The sequence below is a fragment of the Notolepis coatsorum genome (genome assembly GCF_963971535.1).
Source record: "Notolepis coatsorum genome assembly, chromosome: 8".
NCBI lineage: Eukaryota > Metazoa > Chordata > Actinopteri > Aulopiformes > Paralepididae > Notolepis > Notolepis coatsorum.
Genome location: NC_140172.1, coordinates 80,885,870 through 80,900,678, shown reverse-complemented (window position 1 = coordinate 80,900,678; position 14,809 = coordinate 80,885,870). Strand labels below are relative to the sequence as shown.

The window sequence follows — 14,809 nt, the reverse complement described above, 5'->3', positions numbered from 1 at the left end:
TGAGCTGGGTATTGTAGTTTTATAAAAATGTCTATGTCCATCGAAAGCCCTGGGTCTCCTCTCTCTTAGGACTACAAACATGCATGACGGCTTCATTTCCTCCCGTCTGGGCAGAGATATTTATAAACTCATATTTCTCTAATAACAGGTAAATCATTGGTAAACAAACGTAGTGCTGAAAATACACACTTTGACTGCTGTTTTGATAGGGTTAGGGTCTTTACTACATTTGAAAAAGAAACGCAACATTAATTAATACAGACTGTATTGGTCTATTTATGACGTGATATAAATTACCGGACCGCTCAGGCTTAAATACTGCAAAATGTTTCTAAAATGAACAAATAAAAGGAAGACAATACAGTGGTATACAATAGGCTGTATATTATTATTTCACCCAAGCAAATGCATTATGCCTTGACAATGACACTTCTAGCACATAGACTACCTTAGAGTAGAGCCATATGAAATCAGTTTAATTTTTTTCCAAATTCCATTTTATTTTTTCCAAATTCCGTTTTAATATTTCAGAATTCTGTATTTTGCTTTGTACGCTCATTTTACCATCAGAAATAGTGTCTAATAAGTGGGAATGAATAAATGTCCACAATTTAATAAGATATAGCAGTCCATTTAATAGGGCTGTCTTAAATACTTCGAAGCTTTGTTCGATGGGCATGGGATTCGAATATGAAAATTAAATTCGATTATTAAAAAAATATATATATATTTTTGCAAAATCAACTCTGCCTCTCTTTGTTAACTACAACAAGCAATGCTGTTTGTTATTTAAGATGAGGTCGGACTCGGCACCGACAGATTTGTGTTCATTGTGCTGCTTTTATAAAGCCTCAAATGACGGCTTACAATATTTCATGAAAGCAAAGTGTTGTTTGTCTAAGATTTAAAAAGGTTTAAACTTTACAGCACTGACAAAGTTGAACAAAGTGCTGTACAAGTCCAAAACATAAAAAAAAGAAGTAAAAAAAAAAAATTTAATTTAAATTTTTTTATAGTTGATTCCATTTTTATTGCTCAATTCCGCGATTCCGTCCGCGATTCCGTGATCGCGGATTCCATATGGCTCTACCTTAGAGTAGTGACACAAAGGGCAACAATGCCCAAGAAGTTGACCTACTCTACATTTAATTTTGTTGCCCGTCAGTGTTGCCCATTTACATAGTCCAAAACTGCCCAATATATCACAACCTCTTAACACTTTGGTTGCCTTGGGTTAAATTCATGATATACCATAGGTTGCCGGCTCTATTTGTCTATGGAGAAAGTCCCCTTCTTTGCAGGGCTATAACTTTTTAAATTCTATTGCTACATTGCCATTATTAGGGCCCATTCAAAGTCCTATATGTATTGTTCATTGTGTAGCAACGTTAAACTTTTTCATTCACATATTCATAGTAAAGTATGGTCTAATGTATAAGTATGTTTTCATCTCTTTCTGCAGCTTTCTCCAGAACGTGATATATAGCCCCAAATGCATTAGATTGATGATGAAATAGTTTGATGGCAATCAGCGCGATATAAAAAATTCCAACTAGACGTACTTCTAGAAGTTACTACACGTCATCTGATGTTGACCGGATGGGCGAGGGGCGTTTATAATTCCGTGGGCAGCGTTATACCAATCATCTAATGTGGGTCAAATGTTGATAATAGCAGTTAGTATCGAAGACGGTAACGTTACACGCTGAAACTCACCCCAGTCTCCGCGCGCCGTTGGGCGATCATCGTAGAGTAGAAATCTTATCATTATGGGATATATTTTTACCCGGTCCATCTCCAGCTTGTATAATGGTATATACGTCCAAATCATGTTTTTTTTTTTTTTTTTACTTTATTTTTTAGCGTTTATCGCTTTCCTGGTCAAGCATGACCGACAGTCGCAGGGTGAAACGGGAGAGAGAGCAGGGGGAGACATTCGGCAAATGACGGCGGGTCCGGGAATCGAACTCGGAGTCAACCAGATCCGTGACGCAGCACGGAGTCCCGCGCGAGCGCGGTAACATGGTGTGCTACTGGAGCACCCCCAAATCATGTTGTTTATCGAGTTATTGCCAATCGATCACTGTGTAGCGTGACGAGCCAGAGTCCCATGACCTATAGCGAGCGCCCAGAAGTACTACGGACGTCTAGCACAACCTCTATGGCACATCCTGTTTGGCGATTGCGCCGATCGGCCACCAGATGGCGCTCCTGAACCGCCAGAGAGCTCAGTGGGTCCTGCTGGTGGATCTCAGGCCTAGGGACATATGAATCAGATCGCAGATTTTTGAAATATTGATATAAGGACGCTGTACAGCGTCCTCCGGCAACTTGAGCATGGCCCGCAATGACGTCAAAAGACGTTTCATAGCAGTCAAAGTGTTAACAGGTGGGGTACCGTGCACGGGCCGACATGCCCGTGCGCAGAACACACGCAAGTCATGGCACTTTGCGAGCGTCTAGCGGCTCGGGCTGCATTTTTCGCCGAACATATAATATATACCATTAGAAAGATCCATTTGTTGGCGTTCGAACGCCACCTCACTTAACCAAATCCGTGCCTCGGTTCTCGAGTTACATGACGATATTGGAGGTGAGCGTCTTTTTACGCGCCGCGCGTCAGATGACCACGTCTGACTGCATACGCTCCAGAACTGCTAATCTTCCGCTGATGGCGAAAATGATTGGTCAATCAATCAAATTTATTTATATAGCACATTTAGACATGACACTTGTCAACCAAAGTGCTTCACATAGCTAAGAACAAAGAAAATTGCTAAAGTATAGAAAAGAAAACAGAAAATAAAAACAACCAACGGATAGACATGGAAACAAAACAACACGTCAACAAGCAAGGCAAGAGTCAAAGTGAGTCAAGGAAGGCCAGGCGGTATAGCTGGGTTTTGAGTTTCGATTTAAAAGACTCGATGGAGGGGGCAGATTTGATGGACATGGGGATGCTGTTCCAGAGGTCAGGGGCTGCGACCGCAAAAGCACCCCCCCCCCCCCCCCCTTGTGAGTACACAAGTTCAACTCAAGTTCAGACCTATGTTACTCTATTTCATTAGCACTAAAAGTGATTTTCCTTTTTTGCATTAGTAACTTCAGAATGTTATCTTTCAAAAGAGACCAGGCTCATGCATGTGCTATAAGTATAAAGCTTTGCAAAAAGATATGCAGTCCTCAAGTTCAAGTAAAACAATTGCCACTTTTCTGGGTGCCTGTTAACACTTTCTTCGCCAGGCTTATGTACATCATTATACCCCTCTCTGCCAGCTCTATTTGTCTATGGAGAAGTTCCCCTTCTTTGCAGGGCTATAACTTTTTAAATTGTATTGCTAAATTGACATTACTATGGCCCATTCAACGTCAATTATCGTTCAGGACGTAGGAACGTTATACTTTTTCATTCACATATTCATACTAAAATACGGTATAAAGTATAAATATGTTTTTATCGTTTTCTGCAGCTTTCTCCAGAACGTGATTTATAGCCCTAAATGCATTATAGTGATGATCAAATACAGTTTGATAGCGATCTGCGCGAGATAAAAAATTTCAAATGGACGTGCTTCTAGAAGTTACTACTTATCATCTGATGTTGACCGGATGGGGGGGGGGTCGTTTATAATTCCGTGGCCAACGTTGGATGATTCATCTAATGTGGGTGATATGATCATTAGAGCAGTTTATATCGAACACGGTAAAAAAAAACGCTGAAACTCACCGTAGCTTCCTCGTAGCGTTGGGCGATGAGCAAAAATATTCCTATTATGGGATGTTGAAATATGCGATCCATCTCCAAGTTGTATAATAGTATACGGTATACGTCCAAATCATGTTTATCGAGTTATTGGTAACGGATTGCTATCCATTGTGTCTAGCTCGAGTCCCGGGACTATTAGCGAGTGATCGGACCGAATTGGAATGAGCACCAGCTTCCGTTTCCGGTTTGGGCGATCCGCCGATCAGCCACCAGATGGCGCTCTTGAACCGTTGGAGAGTTGAGAGGGGATCAACAGTAGAGGGGATCAACAGTAGATCTCAAGTCTCCGGGGGAGAAATATGATTGCGATCACAGATTTTTGAAATATTGATCTCAATGACGTGTTACGGCGTCATTGGCAGAATTAGCATGGCGGGGAATGACGAGTTTAGGCGTACTTGGCAGAGAAAGTGTTAAGAGGTTAAATCAACAATATAATGGAGAGAAACCAGTAAACGCATAAGAGAACCTCATGTTTATGACACCTACCTGGACACACTGGGTTGATCTTAGTCGACCCCTCCTGCAGATCTGAAAGACCAAGGCAAAGACGAGACACTCAAATGATGATTGTTGAACCCAGACAGAGTTATGATAAGAATGTTGAACCAAGACCAGGGCTGTACGTTAACTTTTTTTGCACATAGCACTGGTGCTACAGAGGTTGATCGTTTTGTAGCACAGGCCAAAATCTTGTAGCACAAGTATAAAATGTGTTATATTTGTAACAGTCACAAATGTGCCTATTGTATTTGTGTTATTTAGTTGCAGTGCCATGTTTGGCTGTCATTTTATGCTGACAAGTTGACGTCACACAGCCAGACACGTTACGTGTAAGGAATTATGGGATTTGGTGTTGGGTGTATGGACTCTACTAGGGGTGGGAATCACCAGTTTCATCACGATACGATACGATATAGATTCTTTGGACAACAATACGATATTTGCTGATATATGCCACGATATGATACGATGCAGGTGCCTGCAATCGATATGAGACGATATCATAACATAATTCCATTTAACACAATCAGTAACATTTAGATCAACTCAAAAAAGGCAACGGAAATATCATTTGACATTTTTATTTTTGACCTCTTCCAGACTTTTAAAGGAAAAACAATCTATTGTTTTTAATACACATAGACCTCCTGTTCACTGTAAAGTGCCACGTTTTGATATATTGAGCTTTAAACTTTAAGTTAAATGTTTTGGAACTCACAACACGCAACCGTTTTATGTTGCATGATCATGAATACATTTATTTTGTATTGTATTTTTTATGTTTAAATATCAACATTATCTGTCCACCCTCAGTACATTTACTATCAATATAATATAATACTCGTCTGACTTCATGTGATCTTTCCAAACGCACACACACACACAGAGAAGGGAGAATGTCTGCCCCCTCCTCCTCACTCTGCCCGTCTGCTGTTCTCTCTATATGGCTATGAACAGCTTGTTGTTAGCTCATGCTAACGTAACGTTCATTTCGGACTTCATGACGCGAGGATTGCAAAGCATGTTATATGCATTTGACCCGTTGCCGAATAAAACAGCAGGGATTTGTTTTGGGTCGCGACAACACTATCCACTAGCTCTGTTTCAATGTCCGCGTTCCAAACGCTACTGTCTACTGCTGAGACGAGTCCTGCTCACCTGCTGTGTTGTGAGCTGAGCCGAGCGGATATGAGTCACTGCTCGCAACTCGCGGGGATATTGTTTGCTAGGGATTATGGGATTTGGTGTTTGATATATGGAGTCTTACGCAGAAGGGACATTGTATTTAATCGCACAAGACTACAAGTACCAAGTGGCCCATTCAATTTACCGCGTCACTTTTTTTCTCTTTTTTTTGCCAGGCACGGGCCATCGCACCAGTGCTATTGAAGTCAATCCTTTCATCGCACAGACTGACGTCAGTGTCGCACGTGTCGCACTGTACAGCCCTGACCAAGACAGAGGTATGATGCTAAGACTGTTGAACCAAGACCGAGGTATGACGCTAACCAAGACAGAGTTATGAATGATGCTAACTAAGACTGTTGAACCCAGAAAAAGGTATGATGCTAACAAAGACTGTTGAACCCAGACAGGTATGATGCTAACTGAGATTGTTGAACCCAGCCAGAGGTATGATGCTAACTGAGACTGTTGAACCAAGACAGAGTTAAGAATGATGCTAACAAAGACTGTTGAACCCAGAAAAAGGTATGATGCTAACAAAGACTATTGAACCCAGACAGAGGTACAATGCTAACTGAGACTGTTGAACCCAGACAGAGGTATGATGCTAACAAACACTGTTGAACCCAGAAAGAGGTATGATGCTAACTAAGACTGTTGAACCCAGAAAGAGGTATGATGCTAACTGAGACTGTTGAACCCAGACAGAGGTATGATGCTAACCAAGACTGTTGAACCCAGAAAGAGGTATCAGGGCTTGAAATTGCGACCAAATTGGTCACATATGCGACCGAAATTGTACCTGTGTGACCTCAAAATATAATTGGGAGCATTCGTGAGAGTGCAAATAATTGTTCTGGTGCGACCCCCCCCCCCCCCTCCTCTTGTTGACGCACACACACATGCTGCTCGCAGTGCCCTCCCCCTCACAGACCGTCTCATTCACACCGGAGATAGCAAGCGCGCAGCTCCTCTTTCAACACCACTGAAGCATTAAACAATGGCCCAGGAAACTATTCACTTTAATTTAATACACGAGGCGTTGTCTAACGTTATCTAGCTGGCTAGCTACTGATAGCTCATAACATCATTGCCGTTAGTTTTTGCAGCTGTGGCTAACGTTAGCTAGCTGTTGTGCTCACGGAGGAGACAAAACTGGGAATGAGGTTACAATGGAGTGGAGCTAACTAACTGTACAAATCGATGTGATTGGCTGAGACTGTATTTTGTACGGTTGGCTGCCTGGCTGTTGTGGATTCGGGTAGCCAGCTAGCAGCTAACATCAACACTCTGTTGACACCGAGCTAGTTTGCCGACAGCAATGTAACAAACAAAATGGTCCGTGCGGAACCCTTATCCCCAACACATAGTTCTATGTGTGAATTATGTTGAGCCACCACAAAAGATGAATCCAAAATTTAATCCAGTAAGAATAGTACTAGGCTATATAACATACATCTTTGCAAGTAGATTACATTAGCAAAATGCCCTTTTGACATGTAGCCTACATAATCATGAAAGTTTATTTGGAAGTATTTTATATTCTGTACTTAGTTTGAAAGTGGTCAGACAGTTCCCTCTGTGTTTAATACAGACAGTCTTCACACATTCATAAATAACACTTACAGAAAAGCTTATTGTGCACTGTAATACGCTTTGTTCAATGGGGGATTTTTTTATGTACCGAATACCATGAAACCGTGGAATTTTTTACCAAGGTTATCGTACCCTCAAAATGTCATACCGGCACATGCCTAGTCCAGCGTTTCCCAACCGGGGCTACGCATACCCCTAGGGGTACGTGGGTATGACTTTTTGCGGACATAAAGCACATAGGGGACTTTGTAAAATCTTGGCTTTGTATCAGTTTGTAATGAGTTAATTGATTATTATAATTATGAGAGGTTAACGGAATATTATCCCATACATTCTGCCAATTTATGCAGGCGTTGTAATCCTTTAAATCTATGTTCCAGACAGTGGTATTACCTGTAGTTCTGTTTAGTTTTCCTTGTATTTTATTATATAACCCAGAAACAAAAACATTTTTAACATTTATGCCACTCACTATAATCATTAAAGGATGAACTGGTAAAGGCTGATTCCACGGGACACCATAAGTGCGCATTGCAGTGCGCAACTGTAAATAAAAAAAGAAGGATGTACTAGGGACATTATAGATTTGCTTGAGCTCTTGAAAGGATCTGAGACCGTATTCACTGTATATGTCAGATAGTTTGTGAATACCTTGTCTTTGCCAATTGGGAAATGTAGCTGGTTTCCCTTCCAACAGTAAGAAGGTGCCATTTTGTGTCCCACTGTCCCATTTCGGCAATATATTTCTAAACGTAAATTGAATGTGCTATAATTTATGTACAGGAAAACTGTACCCAAATAAAGAATAATGCATGCCAAAATTGAGGGAATTCAAATTAAGTAATAATTTGATGGATATATTATTATTATTGGCTATACTTGTTCTATCGCACAACGTTCAGCTTCCCACCGGACTGTCAGGTGTTACACCGAGCATCATCATTGTAGTGTAGCTAGTAGGGGTGGGACGATACATCGATCCAGATAGATATATCGATCTATTATCAATAATCAAATAGGATCGATGCAACGTAAAAAGATCGATTCATATTGAGATACTCTTATTTTGAAAATCCCGCAAGTCATATCCGCCGGCACCCAATATTGTGAAACTCCATGGCAGACTATTTGATTCCTTACGCTCGAAATTGCCTGGGTTTTGGTCATATGCTCCCGAAATGCTCCCGCTGTTTGACTGTTTCTAAGTGCAGTGATTGAAAACTACTCAAATGCTTTAGAATAGAGTCATTAATTTAATTCAGGGCAACCTAACAGCCACGGAGCTAGCGCTGGCTAACGCTAGCTGGCGCTGGCTAATCAGGCTCATACAGACACACAGAGAGAGATAACAGCTGACAGCACCAGGTAGTACAGGTACAAATACAAAAAAGGGGTGGGGGCTGTTGTGTAAACCTTGTACTCTTTAGTTCACATAATAAGAGATGGCGGGTTGACTGTTTACTAGTAGGTACCGTGCAACATACAAACATGTCCGTGTAGCAACACAAGCCCATAGCTTACAGGACAGGGGCCCGGGGAGCTCTGTGTGTGTGTGTGTGTGTTACTGAGGATGGACAGATAATGTTGATACATGAATACATAATAAATGTATTCATGATCATCATGAAACATAAAACAATTGTAGGAAGTTTGGCAGAGGAAGGGGTTTTAGCTTGCGTGTTGTGAGTTCCAAAACATTTTACTTAAAAGTTTAAAGCTCAATATATAAAAAGTGAACAGTAGGTCTATTTGTATTAAAAACAATAGATTGTTTTTCATTTAACCCTTTAATCGCCGTTGACGCTGAAACACGTTATTCCCTGCCATGCTTATTCTGCCGATGACGCTGGACAGCGTCTTTGATATCAATATCTGGTGGCCGATCGGCAGATCGCCCAGGGAAGTGGAAGCTGGTGCTCATTTCAATTTGGTCCGATCACTCGCTATAGGTCCCGGGACTCGAGCTCGACACAATGGATATCGATCCGTTGCCAATAACTCGATAAACAACATGATTTGGACGTATATACTATTATACAACCTGGAAATGGATCGGGTATTTCTATATCCCATAATAGAAAAAATTCTGTTCCACGCTCATCTCCCAACGGCGAGAGGAAGCTACGGTGAGTTTCAGCGTTATTTTGTAATGTCTTCTATACAAACTGCTCCAATGATCATATCACCCACACTAGATGAATGATATAACGTTGCCCACGGAATTATAAACGAGCCCCCGCCCCCATCCGGTCAACATCAGATCATACGTAGTAACTTCTAGAAGTACGTCCATTTGAAATTTTTTATCAAACTGTATACAATCATCAATATAATGCATTTAGGGCTATAAATCACGTTCGGGAGAAAGCTGCAGAAAACGATAAAAACATACGTATACTTTAGACCGTATTTTTGTATGAATATGTGAATGAAAAAGTATAACGTTGCTACACCCTGAACAATAGATATAGGACTTTGAATTGGCCATGGTAATGTCAATTTAGCAATACAATTTAAAAAGTTATAGCCCTGCAAAGAAGGGGAACTTCTCCATGTTAAATAGGGCTGGCGAGGGATGGTAAATTATGAATTTAACCCCGGCGATCAAAGGGTTAAATGTCTGGAAGAGCTCAAAAATAAAAACATCAATTGATATTTCCGTAGCCTTTTTTTAGTTGATCTAAATGTGACTGATTGGCAAATATCGTATCGTTGTCCAAAGAATCGATATTGTATCGTATCGTGATGAAACTGGTGATTCCCACCCCTAGTAGCTAGTTAGCAAAATATCAAGCCTCTTTGAAAATTTCTGTTAACATTATGGATCAATGGCTGAGTCGAGCTGGTTCATCCAGCAACAACAGCACAGGTGATACTGCTGAATCAGGAGAACCCATTCAGAAGAAAAAGAAAACGGAGAAAGTGAAGAAACGTCAGTTTGGTGAACATTATGTGCTCTCTGGACTTACTGTCACAACTACAGAGCACCCACAGCCAATGTGTTTCCTCTGTGGCGACATGCTTTCGAATAATAGCATGAAACCATCCCATTTACATCTTTTTATATTCAGATCCAATTCTATTGCCTATATTTATGTCTTTCTGCTATTACCCTGCCCATACCTATACCTCCCCTCCCCCATGCTGCTATGACACCCACATTTACCCAAGGGGATCAATAAAGGAATATTTCATCTGATTGTATCATATCGTATCGCATCGTATCTTATCTTATGTTATCTTAGTTTTGAGTCTTCAGTGCTTTGTTAACTTAATGTTACAATGGGAATGAGGTGATGATGTCAGACCTCAGAACTAAAACTTTACTTCAATAAACTGCCAACCTGTGTGACCATGTGACTTTATCCAGGTCATCCACTCACTCACACACACAGCCGGTCTGCCACAATATATAGACTATTAATTATATATCCTGGGGATCACCACGATTGATTGCGTAGTAGGGGGTACTTTAGGTTGGCTTGAAATGCTATGGGGGTACAGTACTCAAAAAAGGTTGGGAACCACTGGTCTACACTATAGGCTACACTACTAGGTCTACACTATACTATAGTTTAAGGCTACTTTCACTGTTTTACTGCATTACAGTACGGTTATATTGTCGTTTTTTTTATAAAAAATATATTACCGGTACATATATATTGTTGGTGCTCCTTACATTTTGGTGGGTGCTCCTAAATTTTTGCTGGTGCTTCCAACTTTTTGAAGTTGGGAGCACCAGTGCTACCAAGTAAAAATGTTAATTTCGAGCCCTGGGTATGATGCTAACTAAGACTGTTGAACCCAGACAGAGGTATGATGCTAACCAAGACTGTTGGACCCAGAAATAGGTATGATGCTATTGCTAACAAAGACTGTTTAACCCAGAAAGAGGTATGATGCTAACCAAGACTGTTGGACCCAGAAAGAGGTATGATGCTAACTAGAGCTGCCGCGGTATTGATGTTTTCCTTACCGCACAAATTTGCAAAATATTTCCTACCGCCGCAGTTATTACCGCACGTACACAAAAAATAAAAAATAAAAGTTTGAATGCATTTTTTTTTTTTAGTAGTAGTCTACTCTTTATAGCATATAGCCTGCCTCTAGTCTAAATGTCTATCTTTAGAGGATGACTTTGCAGCATGAATATTGTTTGGGATTCGGCAAGCACGCATTAGTTATTGAAAGTGAAACACGGATTCGAAGTTTCCCCTCTGGTCGCGCGCCGTTCACTCGGTGTCGCGGGCAGGGGTGGTTACCCCCCCGACCCTTTCTTATTATTATTACTATAAAGTTACTACTTTATAATAAAGGCATTCGTTTTGTGGCATTAACATTATATAGTTATACGTTCAATAACATCAGCGTATTTACCGGACCATAGCTAGGCAAGCAATACTCAATTCATATCTCAGTTCCTTTCTTTGCTCAGAGCGTGCCGAGTTGTCCCATTCTGCGGTCTGTTAATAAAGTTTTCAATCAGACAAGTGTATAGAACGAAGGGCTTTTATTATAACATTCGTTGCAGACAGTAAAATCATTATGTCTCGTTTAGTACTCCTGAGGAGCGATGGTAGTCCACTCCGGCGGGGAGCTAAAGCTAACGTTATTAGCCGTATTGTGATGAGCTCTGATCAATGGCTGACATTCAGGACGTAAAAAACTGCAGGACGCTCCAACGTGTGACGAGTCTCTCTTCTGACCAATCAGTGGTCTGCAATGTTTCACGTGACTTTTCTGGTACCCAATAGGGTCGCTTGGAACCTCGATAGAGGAGTAGGGTATATCTGCAGAGCCGCAAGCCCAACGAGAGGAGGGTACTTTATTATTATTATTATAAAAAACAGCAGTAGGTATTCAGCCTACTCTGCGGTGGCCGTGATGTAACAGCGATACCGCGGTAATCGCGGCAGCTCTAATGCTAACCAAGACTGTTGAACCCAGAAAGAGGTATGATGCTAACAAAGACTGTTGAACCCAGAAAGAGGTATGATGCTAACAAAGACTGTTGAACCCAGAAAGAGGTATGATGCTAACAAAGACTGTTGAACCAAGAAAGAGGTCTGCAGCACAAGCACTTCATGTATTTTCATTCTTCCTCTCCATCCTCACCTTTGCAGTTCTTGTCATGTGCTGTGTTGGCCAGTAGGGGCGCTGTCAGGACATGCATGCAGTACTTGTAGAAGAAACTCAGGAACTCTGTCTTTTCCGTTTTCTGAAAAGAAAGTCGCATGACAAAAATGCCATTTGTTAGTTACATTAATGTGCACACTCCAGGGTTGCCACAGACATTACAACATGCAATTCAAGGACTTTCAAGTACTTTCCTAAGCACTATTTTTCAATTTAACACTTTCAGTGCCTTTGATTAACATTGATTTACCCCGTTGAATGCCACCATCCACTTCAATATTAGCGTTAAAAATGCCTAATCTATGTTTTAAATTATGGCTGTGTCTAATCTGCCCGTCGCTTATCAATGACTCGTTTTCCAGTCAACATTGTCGAAACGGATTGTTTTTTTATCGGTTCATTTTCGTTTTATAGCATTTTGAAAAGCCCTCGTTCAAGGAAAATATAAAGATTTCATGATAAGACATTTACTGGAATATTCTAGAATACACAAAAACGTTGAAATTTTTTGGGCTATTTATGAATAGTTTTCAAATAAACGCTAGATTATCGATAGTATTATGTGTACGTATGCACGTTAGACGCAAGCTGAAAAATCGATTATCTTATTTCCTCATCAGCGATCACAGCCAAACAGCCACATCACACATAGGGCAAAAGCTTATATCTCCGTGAAAACAGGTCTGATTATCCTAAGACTGGTAAAATAGATTCCTTACCCGAGATCAGATGTTATCCAAAAAGATTATTCCAATTCCTGATCGCCATTCCAAATATCGATCACGCTTATTGATTACAGTGTTGATTCCTGTAAATACATAATCCAGGCTGATTTCCATCCCGCGAGCAGAGCACAAGGAGCGAGTTGCCCCCCCCCCCCCCCCCCCCCCCCCCCCCCCCGAGATCTACAGATCCCAGGTCAGTCTAAGCGACTGACCTGCAGTTACACAGGGATAGACGATAGGGGGCGCTTTTTTCCAATCTGAGTTCCTGTAGGGGCTGGTGTACCAACGGGAGACTCGGTTGATGAAATATGAATTCAGATCGCTAATAAAAAAATAAACCGATATTTGTCGTCGTGGGCACTCAATGGGGGGGGGCTGATAAAACGAGATATGTCGTCTGTGGCACTGAAAGGGTTAAAAGGGCATTTAAAAGGATTTCACTTTTAAATGCAGTTTTATATAAAAAGAAATCAGATACAATATTTATGGCTTAAAACCAATTTCCGACAATTAGTTACACTTTAAATAAAAAAAATTATTTCTTGATTCAGAACTATTTTATGGATGAACAAAACTTTCAATGTGAATGGTTGATTTGAATTTCAAGGACTTCTTAACCCATTCTTCACCAGGCATTGTACCCTTCTTATACCATCCTCTGCCAGCTCTATTTGTCTATGGAGATGTTCACCTACTTTGCAGGGCTATAACTTTTTAAATTGTATTGCTAAATTGACATTACTATGGCCCATTCAACATCGATTAGCTATCGTTCAGGATGTAGGAAAGTTTTACTTTTTCATTCACACATTCATACAAAAATACGGTCTAGAGTATAAATGTTATCGTTTTCTGCAGTATTTCATAGAACGTGAGTTATCGCCATAAATGCATATATTACATTGTCAAATGCAATTTGATACCGATTGACGCCAGATTAAAAATGTGAACTGTACAAGGTCGTTTATAATGCAATGACCGACGTTAAATGAATCATGTAGTATGGGTGATATATTGATCATAGCAGTTTGTATGGATAATAAGTCAAAAACGCTGAAACTCACCGCAGCTTCCTCGTAGCGATGGGGGATGATACTGGAGCAAAAAGATCGCTATTATGGGATGTTGATCTATGCGCTCCATTTCGAGGTTGTATAATACTATATACGTCCAAATAATGTTGTTTATCGAGTTATGGCAACGGATCGATTATCCAGTGTGTCCAGATGGAGTCCCACGAGCGATAGCGAGTGGCGGACAGAATAGGGGTGACACCAAGCACTTCCGGCCCCACTTCCGGTTTGGCAACTCGCCGATCGGCCACCAGGTGGCGGTATTGAAGCGCTGGAGAGTTGAGTGGAGATCTACAGCACCAGTCATGACTCCGTGGGTGAAATGTGAATACCATGACGAAAATTTTAAATATTGATCTCGATGACGGCGTAATCCGTCATTGGCAGATTAAGCATGGCGAGGAATGACGTCTTAATCCGTCAATGGCGGAGAATGGGTTAAGCACCTTGTTAACACTTTGAGGACCGACCACGAGTTAACTCGGGTTTCGGTGCCATGCGTTGAGGACCAGAGCCACGAGTTAACTCGTGGCAAGTTGTTATTGTTTTATTCCATATTAATAACCGAATCAACATCCCCCATCGACTCTGCAGATCTACCCGCCTCTGTGAAATCGGCGACATGCAATACCGGCCAGATCCTCTTAAGGGCGCCATGGCTCCACTGCAGTATCATTGTGGGCGAATGGGAAAAACATTTCTTTTACTGTCTAGGGGTGTTTCATATTAGCCTGATCCCAAACAAAGGGCCTGCACCGTTGATCACGTTTCGATTCGCAGATTTCAGCCTGGAATAATGGGATTTATGATCGGCCAATGGACAT

At 41.1% G+C, this 14,809-nt stretch overlaps 1 protein-coding gene across 2 annotated transcripts in view; it reads right to left on the bottom strand.

The window, feature by feature from the left end:
• Positions 1-14,809, bottom strand: part of ppp4r3b (protein phosphatase 4, regulatory subunit 3B) — a 90,905-nt gene that overhangs the window by 27,911 nt on the left and 48,185 nt on the right. For both annotated transcript variants that reach the window (XM_084319865.1, XM_084319866.1), the window contains exons 9-10: positions 12,167-12,269; positions 4,256-4,297 (exon numbers count right to left, since the gene is read on the bottom strand). In XM_084319865.1, coding sequence (XP_084175991.1) covers positions 4,256-4,297; positions 12,167-12,269 — 145 coding nt within the window. The remainder of the gene's footprint in view (positions 1-4,255; positions 4,298-12,166; positions 12,270-14,809) is intronic.